Below are 20,957 nucleotides of genomic sequence, written 5' to 3'. Positions count from 1 at the left end.
ACTTCTTCCTGATCAAGAATATATATACTATATATAGTCGAAAATCAATATTTCTCAGTATAAAATATATATCCAATTAGCTCGTATTATAATTGTAATAATATGTGAAATAATTGATTGGGACGAGAAACCAGCCTGCGTTGATATCAGGCTATCATAAAAATAGTAAGTTACGAAAAGATATTTTATTTATATTTCATTTTATTATTCAATGTATGGGCATAAGAGATTAAGAAACTTTAGGGATAAGGTCATTGAAAATAAAACGCCAGTTACCAATCTATACATAGTCTTCAGTATAGATATATATGTTCAATTAATATTTCCCAATAATTATTTTCTATATAAATTCATTGATTGATTAAATGTTGACCCAACTACAAAGAAAATCCAACTATAATTATGCTAATAATATTTTTTATCAATAAAAAATAAATAATTGAATGTTCCAAAGAAATCATTTAATTTTTTATACAAGTATTTTTTTTAATTCTAACTAATTCTGTGATTAATTTAGTTCGTGATTTAATACATTTTTTTTTTGGTGAATGCAAAACGGTTCACCAAACTTTCGTCGTCGTAGATAAAAGAAACCATGAAATTTATGAATATATACATCTAGCCTAATGCTGTTTTATTTATTATCTCATTGACTTGTTTAAAATAGTATGCATATATTTTCAAATATTTAGCTAATCTAAACTAAATTTATTTGTTTTATTAAGAATACTACTCGTGTTATATTACAATATCAAAATCTAAATAATTTCTCTTACCTTTTACGATTGAAGAAATTTCCCTGTAGAAAATTATTACGGGTATTAATTTCATCGGGCTGAAAATCAAAAGAAAAACACAAATTTCAAAATTAAAATCAATCACAAAAATTTATTTTATCCACCATTTTTTTTAATTGGATCTATCAATTTTTTAATTGACTAAGGCTGTTGATCATTACTAAGGTAATACCTTTACACAAAAACGAAGGCGATCGAAGACAAATAATTTATAACATATTAACTGTTAAAACTAATTTATAATATTAGGTTTCCTTTTTGAATACAAAATTTACACAATACTAAAAATTAATTTCTTTAAGAAACACATTTAATGAAAACAACGATTTTGTAATCATTTTGTCAAAATTATATTTCTATAGAAGATTTTGTCAAAATTTTATTTTTAAAGAAAATTTTGCCAAAATTTTATTTCTAAATTTTGCAAAATTTTGTCAAAATTTTATTTCTATAGAAAATTTTGCCAAAATTTTATTTCTATAGAAAATTTTGTCAAAATTTTATTTCTATAGAAAATTTTGTCAAAATTTTATTTCTATAGAAAATTTTGTCAAAATTTTATTTCTATAGAAAATTTTGTCAAAATTTTATTTCTATAGAAAATTTTGTCAAAATTTTATTTCTATAGAAAATTTTGTCAAAATTTTATTTCTATAGAAAATTTTGTCAAAATTTATTTCTATAGAAAATTATGTCAAAATTTTATTTCTATAGAAAATTTTGTCAACATTTTATTTTTATAGAAAATTTTGTCAAAATTTTATTTTTATAGAAAATTTTTTAGAAAATTTTTTATAGAAAATTTTGTCAAAATTTTATTTCTATAGAAAATTTTGTCAAAATTTATTTCTATAGAATATTATGTCAAAATTTTATTTCTATAGAAAATTATGTCAAAATTTTATTCTATAGATAATTTTGCCAAAATTTTATTTCTATAGAAAATTTTGTCAAAATTTTATTTCTATAGAAAATTTCGTCAAAATTTATTTCTATAGAAAATTATGTCAAAATTTTATTTCTATAGAAAATTTTGTCAAAATTTTATTCTATATATAATTTTGCCAAAATTTTATTTCTATAGAAAATTTTGTCAAAATTTTATTTCTATAGAAAATTTTGTCAAAATTTTATTTTTATAGAAAATTTTGTCAAAATTTTATTTCTATAGAAAATTTTATCAAAATTTTATTTCTATAGAAAATTTTGTCAAAATTTTATTTATATAGAAAATTTTGTCAAAATTTATTTCTATAAAAAATTATGTCAAAATTTTATTTCTATAGAAAATTTTGCCAAAATTTTATTTCTATAGAAAATTTTGTCAACATTTTATTTTTATAGAAAATTTTATTTCTATAGAAAATTTTGTCAAAATTTTATTTCTATAGAAAATTTTGTCAAAATTTTATTTCTATAGAAAATTTTGTCAAAATTTTATTTCTATAGAAAATTTTGTCAAAATTTTATTTCTATAGAAAATTTTGTCAAAATTTTATTTCTATAGAAAATTTTGTCAAAATTGTATTTCTATAGAAAATTTTTTCAAAATTGTATTTCTATAGAAAATTTTTTCAAAATTGTATTTCTATAGAAAATTTTGTCAAAATTGTATTTCTATAGAAAATTTTGTCAAAATTTTATATCTATAGAAAATTTTGTCAAAAATTTGTTTCAATCGAAAATGTTATTATATATTATATATTAACTGTTAAAACTAATTTATAATATTAGGTTTCCTTTTTGAATACAACATTTACACAATACTAAAGATTATTTTCTTTAAAGTTAAACAAAGAAACACATTTAATGAAAACAAAGATTTAGTCAAAATTTTATTTCTATAGAAAATTTTGTCAAAATTTTATTTCTATAGAAAATTTTGTCAAAATTTTATTTCTATAGAAAATTTTGTCAAAATTTTATTTCTATAGCAAATTTTGTCAACATTTTCTTTCTATTGAAAATTTTGTCAAAATTTTATTTTTATACAAAATTTTGTCAAAATTTTATTTTTATAGAAAATTTTGTCAAAATTTTATTTTTATAGAAAATTTTGTCAAAATTTTATTTTTAGACAAAATTTTGTCAAAATTTTATTTCTATAGAAAATTTTGTCAAAATTTTATTTCTATAGAAAATTTTGTCAAAATTTTATTTCTATAGAAAATTTTGTCAAAATTTTATTTTTATACAAAATTTTGTCAAAAATTTATTTCTATAGAAAATTTTGTCAAAATTTTATTTCTATAGAAAATTTTGTCAAAATTTTATTTCTATAGAAAATTTTGTCAAAATTTTATTTCTATAGAAAATTTTGTCAAAATTTTATTTCTATAGAAAATTTTGTCAAAATTTTATTTCTATAGAAAATTTTGTCAAAATTTTATTTCTATAGAAAATTTTGTCAAAATTTTATTTCTATAGCAAATTTTGTCAACATTTTCTTTCTATTGAAAATTTTGTCAAAATTTTATTTCTATCAAAATTTTATTTCTATCAAAATTTTATTTCTATAGAAAATTTTGTCAAAATTTTATTTCTATAGAAAATTTTGTCAAAATTTTATTTCTATAGAAAATTTTGTCAAAATTTTATTTCTATAGAAAATTTTGTCAAAATTTTATTTATATAGAAAATTTTGTCAAAATTTATTTCTATAAAAAATTATGTCAAAATTTTATTTCTATAGAAAATTTTGCCAAAATTTTATTTCTATAGAAAATTTTGTCAACATTTTATTTTTATAGAAAAATTTGTCAACATTTTATTTTTATAGAAAATTTTGTCAAAATTTTATTTTTATAGAAAATTTTGTCAAAATTTTATTTTTAGACAAAATTTTGTCAAAAATTTATTTCTATAGAAAATTTTGTTAAAATTTTATTTCTATCGAAAATTTTGTCAAAATTTTATTTCTATAGAAAATTTTGTCAAAATTTTATTTTTATACAAAATTTTGTCAAAAATTTATTTCTATAGAAAATTTTGTCAAAATTTTATTTCTATAGAAAATTTTGTCAAAATTTTATTTCTATAGAAAATTTTGTCAAAATTTTATTTCTATAGAAAATTTCGTTAAAATGTTATTTCTATAGAAAATTTTGTCAAAATTTTATTTCTATAGCAAATTTTGTCAACATTTTCTTTCTATTGAAAATTTTATCAAAATTTTATTTCTATCAAAATTTTATTTCTATAGAAAATTTTGTCAAAATTTTATTTCTATAGAAAATTTTGTCAAAATTTTATTTCTATAGAAAATTTTATCAAAATTTTATTTCTATAGAAAATTTTGTCAAAATTGTATTTCTATAGAAAATTTTTTCAAAATTGTATTTCTATAGAAAATTTTGTCAAAATTGTATTTCTATAGAAAATTTTGTCAAAATTATCTATAGAAAATTTTGTCAAAAATTTGTTTCAATCGAAAATGTTATTATATATTATATATTAACTGTTAAAACTAATTTATAATATTAGGTTTCCTTTTTGAATACAAAATTTACACAATACTAAAGATTATTTTCTTTAAAGTTAAACAAAGAAACACATTTAATGAAAACAAAGATTTAGTCAAAATTTCATTTCTATAGAAAATTTTGTCAACATTTTATTTCTATAGAAAATTTTGTCAATTGCTTTTATAGAAGATTTTGTCAAAATTTTATTTTCATAGAAAATGTCAAAATTTTATTTCCATAGAAAATTTTGCCAAAATTTCATTTCCATAGAAAATTTTGTCAAAATTTTATTTTTAAAGAAAATTTTGTCAAAATTTTATTTCTATAGAAAATTTCGTCAAAATATTATTTCTATAGAAAATTTTGTCAAAAATTTTATTTCTATAAAAAATTTTGTCAAAATTTTATTTCTATAGAAAATTTTGTCAAAATTTTATTTCTACAGAAAATTTTGTCAAAATTTTATTTCTATAGAAAATTTTGTCAAAATTTTATTTCTATAGCAAATTTTGTCAACATTTTCTTTCTATAGAAAATTTTTGAGTACCTCCTGTTAGATGGAGAGTAAGGGCCAAAATCGTTGGAGTAAATTTTTTCTTATCAATTTATGTACAAATAAATAAAAAAACAATGTTTAATAAATTCCAACCCAAAGAAATTCTGTTTATTTTATGTTGTTGTGTAGCTGTTGTTGTGGGCTGTGAGAAGGAAGCAAACCTACCCCATGTTTGTCTTTTAAAAATAATCTTAAGTTTAATGTCACATCCGAGGACCTAAGAGAACAAGGTCAGAACGATATGTGACCTTGTTGTAGTATAAAGCAATAGCAATATGAATACGTCATTCTGGGGGGAGGGGGTTTGAAAGCACATGTATACGTCAATAGCCTTATTTGGTTATTTTATACAAAATAATTACAATAAGAGAAAAGGCTCCACGAGGTCAGATGTTTGATTAGATAGCAAAATTGAAAGAAGAAAAAAAAAAACAAGTATATATAGCCGAATGTTCTATGCTAGGCCAAATCATATGTACCCTCCACTATGGATTGCGTACTAAAGACTGTCACCCACAATGGAATTACTTGGAGATTTCAACCCCTTGGTGCTAAATTTCTGCCGGATCGGATGAAATTAATTCATCCAAGAGACTCCGGAGGACAAATCTGGGGATCGGTGTATATGGGTGCTATATATAATTTTTCTCGTGGTTGTTAGAGGAAATACCCCAACATCGCCTACCAAATATCAACCGGATCAGGAAGAAATTCTCAGAATATGTAACCATATCCGTTTGTTTTTCTGCTGTTGTAATCACGATACAATCTTCAATATATTCGTTTTATGAGACATTTTCATTAATACAATGAAAATATTCGTTAATAGTATTAAATATTACTTTGATTAACAGAAAATTCGTTCGATGGTAATAACGAAAAAGTTCATTTTATTAACGAAATTGTTCCATTGGCTTACTTTTAATGACACATTTCGTTAATATAACGAAACTTTTTCTATTAGTATAGTACACAATTTTACTCAAAAATTAAAATGGGAGAAGTTTGCTTGAGTTCATGAGTCTCTCAAATCAGTAAATTTTACTAGAATTGTAACTGCCTTGAATTTCGTACAGCACTAAAGACATTTCATTTTTTCCATCATCATATGAAATTTTCTTAAACAACTGAAAAAAAATATTATTTGTAATAAATTTTCTTTAATTTGACAAAAAGTATTAACATATTTGTAACATGTTGCAATTAGAAAACTATTAACTATATTTTTAAAATTATAGTTAAAATTTTCTAAAATAAACCCACATTTTCTTTAATGGTGGCTCCACTTTTTTGGGTGTATCTAAAGGTATTTTAGGACCACAAATAGGTGTGCCCAATATGGTGTGCATCAGTGCATGTTTTGGTATAGCTGCCATATAGAACGACCCCCTGGAAACCATTGTAGTTATCCAATTCGAAATGTGGAGCTATTTTAGGCTCACAAACCTGCGGCGAACTTAATGTTTATCGGTTCATTTTTTTTTTTTTTTTTGGTAAAGCCTACCTATAGAACGATATCCCGATTTCACTTCTTAAGGGGATAGAAGTCGCACTGGTCATCTAAAGTACTCAAAACTAAAAGTAAAATTATCAGATTTTACTTCTCATACCCATTCGAATAATGTAGGTACAGAATTTAGATTTCAAATCAAGGCGTTATTTCATTGCGAATTGTTTAAAATTTCTCTAAAATTCAGACAGAAAAAAAATATCACCAAAATATTTCCAATTAAAATCAATTAGTTTTTAAATCAAATATTTTTTATGCCAACACACAAAAACAAATTTCGGATTCAATTACGAAATTAATTGTTCCAATTAATTGTTTAATTGAAATGTCTTTAATCACGAAAATGATGGTATCAATCACAGTTTTAGTTGACCATAACAAAATATTTGATTAAAAAATTAAATGATTTGATTTGAAAATTGCAATAAATTTTTTATTTGATTCAATTAAAAATTTAATTGATGTTGATTTCGCAAAACTCAATTAATTTCTTGAATTGAAAACGTGACTGTTCTCAATTACTTTCTTATCTGACTTAAGTGTTTTTAGTTTGATTAGAAAATTTATTGTTTGAAATAAATTTTTATTTAAAAATTAAAAAAATGATCACTTTTTTAACTGACTTACCACCATTTTCATGAAACTCCGTTAGTTTTACTTTAGCTAACAAACTTTTAAACTGTACTTTGGATATATCTGTGATCCTGCCTATACATTCCATATGCCAGTTTGGAACTTAACTGCTTAAATTTAACCGAAGAGAAGATATTTGAAATGTATTGTCTGTTTACTGGCAGTTAAAGCCTAACGAAGCTACATAAAAATGGCCGTTAGTTTTCCGAATTGGATTAAAAAGTTAACTGTATCAATTAATTAAAAATTTTAAATTTTTCAATGATTGAAATATAACCCTACGGGAAATTGGTGCAAATTGTCACTGACGGACCTATCACAGGACTGGTACCGATGATTCAGTTTATCGCAGTTTTTAAGTAGTCATAATTTAATGATTTCCATACTTGCTTGATGTAAAAATCTACACATTTAATGAAGTAGAATTACCAGAATAACCTATTGTTCAACATATTTCAAAATTTTTCATTTCTGGTGCGATTCGGATAACCAAAATGAAACAGATTCCTAAGAGTTTGTCCGAGACTGGTTCATGAGGACCTGTCTATGGAGTGCTACTACTAAAATGTCCCAGGGGACTTGTCCTTTGGAACGAGCCCAAGTGTAAATTTACCCCGTCAATGACAAACCCATCTTAATGTGACCGCTCCCTTCCATACGTCTAGATCAGAACTAGGACTGGTCCATACACAGCATGGACTAGTCCTGTACCGGTCCTGTGGTTGATCCATTTCCCATAGGGAATTAACTTAATGCTTCTATCTTGATTAAAAAAATAATTGTATCAATTAATTTATTAATTAAACAATTTTTCAACTTCAATAAATTTTTAATTGGAAGTATTTTTTATTTTTATACCCTAAACCACATAGTGGTCAGGGTATAATAAGTTTGATCGGCATAAAAATGTACCTACCAGAAATATTGATTTTAGACCCCATAAAATATATACCGATCGACTCAGAATCACCTCCTGAGTCGATCTAGCGCTTGGTATCCGTCCGTCCGTCTGCCCACGCATTTGTTGTTCACAGGATTCCGGTCGCAATTATTAACCGATTTTGATGAAATTTGTTACAGGGAGTTTTTTGGGAACAAGGACGAACGCTATTGAATTTGGAAGAAATCGGATCAAATTTAAATATAGCTCCCATATATATGTATCGCACGATTTCGACAAATGGGGTCACGTTGCGTTTGTTTTCAAACGGATCGTCACCAAATTTGTCAAAAGGTAATCTTTTTCATCGTTCTTCAAGTTTGCAAAATTTCATCGATATCGGTTCAGATTTAGATATAGCTCCCATATATAAGTATTGCCCGATTTTCCCAAATTTGGCCATAAAAACCTTATTTATTAAGCGATCTTACTCAAACTTGGATTACTCTAATATTTTATGGTACTAACAATATGTGCCAAAAATAATCGAAATCGGTGCAGATTTAGATATAGCTCCCATATATATGTATCGCCCGATTTTGCCTAATTTGGCCGTAAAGCCCTTATTTATCAACCGATAGTGCTCAAAGTTGGCTAAATATAATCTTCTATACCTGTAACTGTATGTGCTCAATTTCATCGAAATCGGTTCAGATTTAGATATAGCTCCCATATATATGTATCGCCCGATTTTATTTATCAACCGATCGTAACCAAGGTTGGCTAAATGTAATCTTCTATAGCACTAACTGTATGTGCAAAATTTCATCGAAATCGGTTCAAATTTAGATATAGCTCCCATATAAATGTATCGCCCGATTTTGAAAAATTTGCCCCCAATAACCTTATTTTTGACCATGGGGGCCTCATTTATTAACTCATCGTACTCAAATTTTACACAAAGTGACCTTCTGTGGTATCAATCATACCTGCAAAATATTATACAAATTGGTTCAGATTTAGATATAGGTCCCATATAATGCTCAAGGTGGGCTCCTGAGTCGATATAGCCATGTCCGTCTGTCCGTGAACACATTTTTGTAATCAAAGTCTAGGTCGCAGTTTTAGTACAATCGACTTCAAATTTGGCACAAGTATGTGTTTTGGCTCAGAATAGAACCCTATTGATTTTGGACGAAATCGGTTCAGATTTAGATATAGATCCCATATATATTTCGCCCGATATGGACTTATATGGCCCCAGAAGCCAGAGTTTTACCCTAATTTGCTTAAAATTTTGCACAAGAAGAACAATTAGTACTATAGTCAAGTGTGCCAAATTTTATTGAAATCGGTTCAGATTTAGATATAGCTCCCATACATATCGTTCGCCCGATTTACACTCATATGACCACAGTGGCCAATCTTTTACTCCGATTTAATTCAAAATTTTGCACAGGGAGTAGAATTAGCTATGCGTGCCAAATTTGGTTGAAATCGGTTCAGATTTAGATATAGCTCCCATATATATCGTTCGCCCGATTTACACTCATATGACCACAAAGGCCAATTTTTTGCTCCGATTTAGTTGAAATTTTCCACAAAGAGTAGAATTAGTATTGTAGCTATGCGTGCCAAATTTGGTTGAAATCGGTTTAGATTTAGATATAGCTCCCATATATAGCTTTCGCCCGATTTACACTCATATGACCACAGAGGCCAATTTTTAACTTCGATTTAGTTGAAATTTTGCACAGGGAGTAGAATTAGCATTGTAGCAATGCGTGCTAAATTTGGTTGAAATCGGTTCAGATTTAGATATAGCTCCCATATATATGTTTTTCTGATTTCGACAAAAATGGTCAAAATACCAACATTTTCCTTGTTAAATCGCCACTGCTTAGTCGAAAAGTTGTAAAAATGACTTTAATTTTCCTAAACTTCTCATAGATATATATCGAGCGACAAATCATAAATAAACTTTTGCGAAGTTTTCTTAAAATTGGTTCAGATTTAAATGTTTCCCACCCTAGAACATTAACCAACTTAAATTTTGAGTCTATAGATTTTGTAAAAGTCTATCAAATTCTGTCCAGGTCCAGTAATATTTGAATGTATGTATTTGGGACAAACCTTTATATATAGAACCTAAGACATTTGGCGGATGTGATATGGTATCGAAAATTTAGATCTACAAAGTGGTGCAGGGTGTAATATAGTCGGCCCCGCCCGACTTTAGACTTTCCCTACTTGTTTTTTGACTGTAGTTGATACTATCATTTCTGTGATTGACGACATTTCAAGTAAAAAAATTGGATCAAATAATTTCGTGATTGAATCAGAAAAAAACATTTTTTGTGTGCAAAAAAAAATGGTTCTTAAAAATCCAAAATGTGATGTAGAAAGTTTAAAGTCAACTTCGAGAAGCCTACCATTAAAGCACTACCCAGCAAAAAAAATTGGAAGTTCTTCCAAAGGCACAACTTTAAAAGCACTTCCAGAAGATGTACTCCCAATGATGTTCTTTATTTTAACTACACAGGAAGTTCTTTTAATTCAATTTTTATAACTTGCTTTTTTCATATTTTTAATGGGTAAGGTTAACTTTTTTATACCCTGCTCCATACTGTGGAACAGGGTATTATAAGTTAGTGCATATGTTTTTATTTCAAATAGGTTAAAAACAGAGTAAGAATTTATAAAATGGTACAAATTATTTAAATTTTGTCGAAAAAAATGGTAAATCCAATCTGAAAAAATTTTGCATTTTTGAAAATATTTGAGGCTAAACGTTTCAGCGTTAGAATAAAAAAATATATACAATTTATTTATTTTACAAAATATAACAGATTTTTTTAATTTTCATCCAAAACATTGAATTCGGATCACATCCAAAGAAGTGATGCAAATTTAGTGCAACGGCTGTTGAAATGGAGGACTTCCGTCCTATGACAAGCCCATGTTAAATTCATCGCTTCTGCGTCAATTTGGCACCACTACCGGATCCAAAAAGAACATTTTCATTACTTTTTTGGCGACGCTTTTTTTGCTGGGTAGCTACAAAAGCTATCCTTTTTTTAATTTTCTTATAGACGCTTTTTTTGCTGGGTAGCTACAAAGGCTATCCTTTTTTTAAATTTTCTTATAGATCTTAAAAAACACCAAGAATGCTTCTTACTTAGGGTTTCGTGTTAATTAAACTTTTTGACACTTACGTTTTTTTTTAATGACACTATTTTTATTTTTAAATTTCACTCGTTTTTGTTTTAATTTTAGATTTATTACAAGTTTTGAAAACTTTTGTTATTAGACAACTTTAAATTTATATGTAAACCTTTTAGCACTTTTTAATGACACTATTTTTTTAATGACACTACCATTTTTTATTTTCAAATTTCATTCTGCTTTTTTTAATTTTAGATTTATTAAAATTTTTGTATAACTTTTTTTATTAGACAAGTTTAATTTTATATCCATAATAATATATTTTATTTACCAAATAACAACTTTAAATATTGGATTTTTTTTGAACATTTTTAATATCACACTGATAGACCCGCTTTCCTTGAATGCTCAATAATAACTGCAAAAATATTTCAATATTTTCTCAGCCATCAATGGGAATATAGATAAGACTCTGTTGGAGTTATTTCAGCATGTGTTCACATAATAAGAACATTAAAGATAAGAAACAGAAATAAAAATAAAAAATTTGAAACCAAAAATTTGCGTTTGGCATAAACTATATTATTAAATTGATAAGTTAATAAAACATGCCGCAAAAACAAACAGATATATTCGATTTAAAATTACTTCCATTTATCAAACACTTCACAAGAAGTGTTTAAACGGTAGATATGAAATTCTTAGAGAACAAGTTCCATTTCCTTTACTACATTTTAAGAAATAATCTAATCTTGAGTCTTTTTGTTTTGCCTTAAATGAAAAATTAATTACCTTTGTTTTACGCATTTTATAGCCGCCGTATTGAGAAGAATGAAGGCAAGCAAAATGTAATAAAACACTTTCCTTAAAATATCACAATCATAGATTTAACAAAAGCTGACTCATGACCGTTGAACTTTGTATGAAGCAAAAATAAAATATTTATTTTATACTGATTGTTTAATTTTCCATCATACACAATAAACAATATTTTTATCTTAAACACCCATTCCCCCGGCACTAGAGTTAAACATCAGCATTTCTTATTCGATTATGAGTCAGTCCAGTTGACCAGTTGACATGTTATTTCTACAATATTTCAAAACGAACTGACTTCACGAAATATATGGGAACTTTTTTAAATTCGAAAGACGTCCTCTTCAAAACACATATCTAAACAAATAAATTGGGTAGGGGAATATAGAATGAACGTAAAATAAATGATGACCAAACAAAACTTTTATCGTCATTTTAAGAATGAAATCCCATCTCATATTTTACTTGATTATTCTATAATATTTGGTGTAGGAAAGTATATTAAACTTATTGTTAACTTTGTTAGCCTAGTACAAATATATATTTTAAACATTTTCAATGACGTAGCTATTACACAGAAAAAATATATCCAATATTTTTTCAATTAAAACTGATTTTAAAAAATATTGCTGATTTTAAAAAATATTGCATCAATTATTGTAATTTTTAAATAAAAAAAATTTAATTAAATAATTAAATAGATGTCGGTGATTAACATTATCAATTCCGTGATTAAAGCAAAAAATATTTTTTTTGTTTATAATCTATAGAACATTTTGTCAAAATTTTATTTGTCAACATTTTATTTCTATAGAAAATTTTGGCAAAATTTTATTTCTATAGAAAATTTTGTCAAAATTTTATTTCTATAGAAAATTTTGTCAAAATTTTATTTCTATAGAAAAATTTGTCAAATTTTTATTTCTATAGAAAATTTTGTCAAAATTTTATTTCTATAGAAAACTTTATCAAAATTTTATTTCTATAGAAATGTTGCTAAACTTTTATATATTTATTTCTATAGAAAAGTTTGTCACAATTTTATTTCTATAGAAAATTTTGTCAAAATTTTATTTCTATAGAAAATGTTGTCAAAATTTTATTTGTATAGAAAATTTTGTCAAAATTTTATTTCTATAGAAAATTTTGTCAAAATTTTATTTCCAGAGAAAATTTTGTCAAAATTTTATTTTTATTTTGTCAAATTTTTTTTTCTATAGAAAATTTTGTCGACATTTTATTTCTATAGAAAACTTTGTCAAAATTTTATTTTTATAGGAAATTTTGTCAAAAATTTTATTTCTATAGAAAATTTTGTCAAAATTTTATTTCTATAGAAAATTTTGTCAAAATTTTATTGGTATAGAAAATGTTGTCAAAATTTTATTTCTATAGAAAATCTTGTCAAAACTTTAGCAAAAGTTTAGCAACATTTTATTTGTATAGAAAATTTTGTCAATATTTTATTTCTATATAAAAGTTTAGCAACATTTTATTTCTATACAAAATTTTGTCAACATTTTATTTTTATAGGAAATGTTGTCAAAACTTTATTTCTATAGAAAAGTTTTGTCACAATTTTATTTCTATAGAAAATTTTGTCAAAATTTTATTTCTATAGAAAAGTTTGGCAAATTTTATTTCTATAGAAAATTTAGTCAAAATTTTATTTATATAGAAAATTTTATCAAAATTTTATTTTTATAGGAAATTTTGTCAAAATTTTATTTCTATCGAAAATTTTGTCAAAATTTTATTTCTATAGAAAATTTTATCAAAGTTTTATTTCTATATAAAATTTTGTCAACATTTTATTTCTATAGAAAATTTTGTCAAAATTTTATTTCTATAGAAAAGTTTGTCACAATTTTATTTCTATAGAAAATTTTGTCAAAATTTTATTTCTATAGATAATTTTGTCAAAATTTTATTTGTATCGAACATTTTGTCAAAATTTTATTTCCAGAGAAAATTTTGTCAAAATTTTATTTCTATAGAAATTTTTGTCGACATTTTATTTCTATAGAAAACTTTGTCAAATTTTTATTTTTATAGGAAATTTTGTCAAAATTTTATTTCTATAGAAAATTTTGTCAAAATTTTATTTCTATAGAAAACTTTATCAAAATTTTATTTCTATAGAAAATTTTGTTAACATTTTATTTCTATAGAAAATTTTATCAAAATTTTATTTCTATAGAAAAGTTTGTCACAATTTTATTTCTATAGAAAATTTTGTCAAAATTTTATTTCTATAGAAAATTTTGTCAAAATTTTATTTGTATAGAAAATTTTGTCAAAATTTTATTTCCAGAGAAAATTTTGTCAAAATTTTATTTCTATAGAAAATTTTGTCAAAATTTTATTTGTATAGAAAACTTTGTCAAATTTTTATTTTTATAGGAAATTTTGTCAAAACTTTAGCAAAAGTTTAGCAACATTTTATTTGTATAGAAAATTTTGTCAATATTTTATTTCTATATAAAAGTTTAGCAACATTTTATTTCTATACAAAATTTTGTCAACATTTTATTTTTATAGGAAATGTTGTCAAAACTTTATTTCTATAGAAAAGTTTTGTCACAATTTTATTTCTATAGAAAATTTTGTCAAAATTTTATTTCTATAGAAAAGTTTGGCAAATTTTATTTCTATAGAAAATTTAGTCAAAATTTTATTTATATAGAAAATTTTATCAAAATTTTATTTTTATAGGAAATTTTGTCAAAATTTTATTTCTATCGAAAATTTTGTCAAAATTTTATTTCTATAGAAAATTTTATCAAAATTTTATTTCTATATAAAATTTTGTCAACATTTTATTTCTATAGAAAATTTTGTCAAAATTTTATTTCTATAGAAAAGTTTGTCACAATTTTATTTCTATAGAAAATTTTGTCAAAATTTTATTTCTATAGATAATTTTGTCAAAATTTTATTTGTATAGAACATTTTGTCAAAATTTTATTTCCAGAGAAAATTTTGTCAAAATTTTATTTCTATAGAAATTTTTGTCGACATTTTATTTCTATAGAAAACTTTGTCAAATTTTTATTTTTATAGGAAATTTTGTCAAAATTTTATTTCTATAGAAAATTTTGTCAAAATTTTATTTCTATAGAAAACTTTATCAAAATTTTATTTCTATAGAAAATTTTGTTAACATTTTATTTCTATAGAAAATTTTATCAAAATTTTATTTCTATAGAAAAGTTTGTCACAATTTTATTTCTATAGAAAATTTTGTCAAAATTTTATTTCTATAGAAAATTTTGTCAAAATTTTATTTGTATAGAAAATTTTGTCAAAATTTTATTTCCAGAGAAAATTTTGTCAAAATTTTATTTCTATAGAAAATTTTGTCAAAATTTTATTTGTATAGAAAACTTTGTTAACTTTTTATTTCTATAGAAAATTTTATCAAAATTTTATTTCTATAGAAAAGTTTGTCACAATTTTATTTCTATAGAAAATTTTGTCAAAATTTTATTTCTATAGAAAATTTTGTCAAAATTTTATTTGTATAGAAAATTTTGTCAAAATTTTATTTCCAGAGAAAATTTTGTCAAAATTTTATTTCTATAGAAAATTTTGTCAAAATTTTATTTGTATAGAAAACTTTGTCAAATTTTTATTTTTATAGGAAATTTTGTCAAAATTTTATTTCTATAGAAAATTTTGTCAAAATTTTATTTCTATAGAAAACTTTATCAAAATTTTATTTCTATAGAAAATTTTGTCAACATTTTATTTCTATAGAAAATTTTGTCAAAATTTTATTTCTATAGAAAAGTTTGTCACAATTTTATTTCTATAGAAAATTTTGTCAAAATTTTATTTCTATAGAAAATTTTGTCAAAATTTTATTTGTATAGAAAATTTTGTAAAAATTTTATTTCCAGAGAAAATTTTGTCAAAATTTTATTTTTATTTTGTCAAAATTTTATTTCTATAGAAAACTTTGTCAAAATTTTATTTTTATAGGAAATTTTGTCAAAATTTTATTTCTATAGAAAATTTTGTCAAAATTTTATTTCTATAGAAAATGTTGTCAAAATTTTATTTCTATAGAAAATTTTGTCAAAATTTTATTTCTATAGAAAATTTTGTCAAAATTTTATTTCTATAGAAAATCTTGTCAAAACTTTAGCAAAAGTTTAGCAACATTTTATTTGTATAGAAAATTTTGTCAACATTTTATTTTTATAGGAAATGTCAAAATTTTACTTCTATAGACAATTTTGTCAAAATTTTATTTCTATAGAAAAATTTGTCAAAATTTTATTTCTATAGAAAATTTTATCAACATTTTATTTTTATAGGAAATTTTGCCAAAATTTTATTTCTATAGGAAATTTAGTCAAAATTTTATTTCTATAGAAAATTTTGTCAAAATTTTATTTGTATAGAAAATGTTGTCAAAATTTTATTTCTATAGAAAATTTTGTCAAAATTTTATTTTTATAGAAAATTTTGTCAAAATTTTATTTTTATAGAAAATTTTGTCAAAATTTTATTTCTATAGAAAATATTGTCAAAATTTTATTTCTATAGAAAATCTTGTCAAAATTTTAGCAAAAGTTTAGCAACATTTGATTTCTATAGAAAATTTTGTCAAAATTTAATTTCTATAGAAAATTTTGTCAAAATTTTATTTCTATAGCAAATTTTGTCAAAATTTTATTTCTATAGAAAATTTTGTCAAAATTTTATTTCTATAGAAAATTTTATCAAAATTTTATTTCAATAGAAAAATTTCTCAAAATTTTATTTCTATCGAAAATTTTCTCAAAATTTTATTTCCAGAGAAAATTGAAGTACCTCTTAGTTGGACAGGAATATTTTACAAAAATCTACCAAATCATCAAGAATTCTACTAATCTACCAATCAGAAAAAGTCTATCATTTTTAGTAGACATTTTATCAAAATTTTATTTCTATAAAAAAATTTTCTCAAAATTTTATTTCTATAGAAAATTTTATCAAAATTTTATTTCTAAAGAAAAGTTTAGCAACATCTATAGAAATGTTTGGCAAAATTTTATTTCTAGAGAAAATTGAAATACCTCTTAGTTGGAGAGGAATATTTTAGAAAAATCTAACAAATCATCAAGAATTCTACTAATGTACCAATCAGAAAAAAATCTATCATTTTTAGTAGAATTCTACCAACTGTGGCAACCGTGGTTAGGTATAAGGCAGCCCGATATTTCTGGCTCACATAAACTATTCAGTCCATTGTGGTACTACAGTGGTGTACTTCCCTCTTATCACTGAGTGCTGCCCGATTCTAGGTTTAGCTCAATGATAAGAGACCTCCATTTTATAGACGAGTCCGAATCACTTAAAGAAGTGTTTTTTTTTTCAGAAATGTCACCATTATTAGCGTGAGTGGATAATCCACCGCTGTAAAACTTTTTGGTATCGAAACTGGGATTAGTTGAGGTACCGGGAATAAAGTGAGGGAATTCCTGGGAATTTTTCTTCACAATAGTTTACATAAAATGTCCCCATCAATATTACAAAACCGGGGGTTACGGGGTTTATTTTATTATTTCGCCTTTTATTAAAGATAAAATTTTATAGACCATTCCATGAAGCGCGGAATGCATTAGAAATCCAATACTAAAACCTAAATAACTTCTGTTAGCAAGGGAAAAACGTGACAAAGTTAGGTTTTCATTTTCAGTAGACAACAAATACAAAAAGAAAAACAAAAATACTTTATGATAATTCTTTTTTAAAGTTAACTTGGCTTTTAGTTCAACTATTAATATTAGGATTTATCATTGTGAACGCGTGTTAAGTGCATTTGTCTTTATCGTTTGGTTTCGTTGTTTTTTTTTATTCGCAACAATTAATTTAAGTTGTTGTATTCCAATGGGATGAACATGTTCTCATAGATAAATTTGACGACAACAACAGAACAGCCTAAGAACGATGTTGAATTCGGGCTAGCTTTGGTTCCACTTGCACCCTAACATAAATTTTAATTACAAGGCGATGATCTAGAAAAAGTTTAATATTTTAGATATCGTACTGAAATATTTTAAAATTTAATCAGTTCAGACGATTCGTTATTTTTTTTTGCCCATAGATCGATTTGTGTGAAGGAAAAACACGAATTTGTGCCAAATTTCATCACCATAACATCGTCAATTTCATTTTTATTTGTACGAAGTTTCACATGTCACATTTGTCATTTGAGCTTAACATGGAATCGGGCAGCACTCAGTGATAAGAGAGAAGTTCACCACTGTGCTATCACAATGGACTGAATAGTTTATGTGAGCCTGATACATTGGGCTGCCACATAACCTAACCTAACCCAAGTTTCACATACAATAAGATATTATAATATTTTGATTGCATTATGTGATTTGATGGGGTAGTATTGCAATTTTTAATACGTTAAAGACATTTCAATAGATTAACGGCCTTACTGTTAAAACTCATTAACAATGATAGTGTAGATGAGACATGATTATTGAAAAAAGTTAAGACTATTGAGAATGAAATCTATATAGTGATTTCTTAAAGGTTTCGAAAACCGGGTTTCGGTTTTGTGATTTCAATATAAAATTGCCAAATCTAGGTAGCCAGATCCGAGTATAGCAATAAACTTATATATAAAAACACTTTCAAATGCATTGTAAAAAAAAAACTTTGCGTTTATGTTTTAAAAATTATTGAAATATTTTTTTACGTTGATTTTTATGACAATAAAATTAAAATTTTACTTTCCAAATTAGGCGTTTTTATGATTTTTGGGATCCGATCATTTGTTTTGAGAAGTACTTCCATCAGTTTTGAAAAAAAACACATAGTGTGGTTTTTATAATCCGAGAAAAGTCGTCTTTAAAAAAAACTGTTTTGGATACATAGCGCCATCTTTTGGAAAGTAAATCCCACTAGATAGCTCAATTCATTCACCGTAACTGCTGAACCAACCTCGTTTTCGAGAAAGAAGGTCTAATGGTCTAATGTATTTATGAGAGGTTTCTCATAAATATATTTTGGGTTCAACGAGCCCAGGAGCGACGAATTTGCTTGTTGACGTAGTTGATAATAAGCCTCAAATTTATATTTAATTTCAAATGTCAATAGTCAATACCATGGAACTCTCTAACGCAATGCATTCACCGTAACTGGTGATCTAATCTTGTTTTCCAGAAAGAAGGTCCAATGACCCTGCCGGACCACCAAATCACACCAAAGAGTCTTCTCAGTTTGCTTATTGACGTAACGAGATGAAGAATTGGCCTCAAATTTCAAGATATTCCTCATTTTGTTAATGTTAATAATTTCAGTGTATTTCAATTTTCAATTTAACGCCAAATGTAGGGTGGTATTAGAAATTAAAATTGATTGCTTTACATATGCATACATATTAATCGTATGACTGTACACACGTATCGCTTATAAAATAATTTTTAAAATATGTGCCATCAGGTACAGATACTCTCAGAGTTACCATAGAAATATTTTTTATTATATTCCCCTTTTAATGCAATATCGACATTATCGTTAAAAATCGATAAGTCAATTTTGGCCAACATCAAATGTCGATTAGCAAATTTGAAGATTACAAATAAAAAAACACATTTCGACTTTTGATAGAAAATCGATTTTCAGCTTTTGTATCCCTTACCACGTTACATGATCTGCACAAGGTTCTTAAACCCTGGTGTAGGGTATAAAACAAAAGACCATCATTTGTTTATTTATATAACTGGCAAATGGAAGAAAATATTATTTTTACTTACATTATTCATAGCAGATGGATGGTGTTGTTGGTGTGAAGGACTTGTCGATAGTGAATCTACTCCACCGCCTCCAGCTGAAAGATTTGTGTTGGAACCACCATGAACGCCGCCACCACCACTACCTCCTTGCGATGAAATGTTTGCATTATGAAATGACTGGAATAAATCATCGATACATTCATCGCCAGCATTGAAACGCACCGTTATGGGTACTGTGGTATTGGTGCTGGTGCTACTGCTATTATTAGAGCTACTCGCCGCTGACGATTTATTTGTGCTTGATGAGGAGGCATTGTTGGCTGAGGTTGAATTTGATGAACCTAAACGAAAAACATAAAAAAAGGAGAAAAGGTTGTAAATAATCCTTATAAAAATTTTACATTTCAATTAGTCCTCCTAGAGAAATAAAGGGGGTTTCTATGCCCTTACCTTTTGATAATTTTAATGAATCCATTTTCTATGTGTTTGGATTTTAGAGCTGGGGATGAATAGTTGGTTGATAGGTTGATCCGTTTTTTGGTTTCTATGTGTGTGTGTGTCTTTGTTTAAAAAATTATGTTACTTTGTGGGCTTCTTCTCCTTTGTAGGCGGACGGACAGCCCTCCTCTCTTGATCACGATCTAATTTATTATTACGGACAAAGTGACAATTTTTTTTATGGTTTGTTTTCTTCCGAATTTGTCTTCGTCTAAATGACACGTCTTTCTTCTTTTGTTTCTCTTTTTGCTGCTATTATTAAACAAAATAAGCAACAAAATGGTTTGTTGCTGCTAAAAAGACGTCAATACAATTGTGACACTGTTTTTTTTTTTTGGTGTACTTTGTATTTTCTTCTTCTTCTTTTTCGTCTTTTACTGTTTCTTCTTGTTCTTGTTTTTTGGCTCGTTGTAGTCTTGTTAAATTTATAGTTGAGATGATTATGAGGAGGAGTGCTTTGTAGCGTTCGGGTTCAGCTCAGTGCTGGCTGTTTGTGTTTTGGCTGTCTGGGGTGCTTCTGAATCTTTTGTTATTGCCCTAATTTTAGATTGTCACCGCAACCGGAGTAGTAGTTTATTTAGACCAACAAAAGCAAATGATTCCCATCGTAATTCATATGTGTATATGTAGTAGGGTACCAGATATAAATGGGCACGCGTGTATTCAAAGAATTCATCATCATGACAAAAGCGCAAAGACATCATCACAAACAAGAGAGAAACAGTCAATGATTTGGGGTTTTTGGCGTTCAGTTCAAGTAGTTCAGGTGAAAAAGAAATTCATCATCATCATCATTATCATCATCATAGTCATAACCATGGCAATATAATATCCAAGGCAAGTACACCAAGTGACATTAGTGCAAGTATCCATATCATTTTGTTAGGTACCAT

The 20,957-nt window shown here is 25.3% G+C and overlaps 1 protein-coding gene across 5 annotated transcripts in view; it reads right to left on the bottom strand.

Annotated features, from left to right (window-relative positions):
• LOC142235042 (translational regulator orb2-like) overlaps positions 1–20,957 on the bottom strand; it is a 136,089-nt gene that overhangs the window by 81,449 nt on the left and 33,683 nt on the right. For all 5 annotated transcript variants that reach the window (XM_075306262.1, XM_075306258.1, XM_075306260.1 and 2 more), the window contains exons 2-4: positions 20,017–20,601; positions 19,588–19,907; positions 777–835 (exon numbers count right to left, since the gene is read on the bottom strand). In XM_075306262.1, the coding sequence (XP_075162377.1) occupies positions 777–835; positions 19,588–19,907; positions 20,017–20,041 (404 nt within the window). In that variant the 5' untranslated portion in view covers positions 20,042–20,601. The remainder of the gene's footprint in view (positions 1–776; positions 836–19,587; positions 19,908–20,016; positions 20,602–20,957) is intronic.

Source organism: Haematobia irritans, chromosome 4, assembly GCF_050003625.1.
Source record: "Haematobia irritans isolate KBUSLIRL chromosome 4, ASM5000362v1, whole genome shotgun sequence".
NCBI classification, from domain to species: domain Eukaryota; kingdom Metazoa; phylum Arthropoda; class Insecta; order Diptera; family Muscidae; genus Haematobia; species Haematobia irritans.
This window is presented reverse-complemented; position numbering and strand designations above follow the sequence as displayed.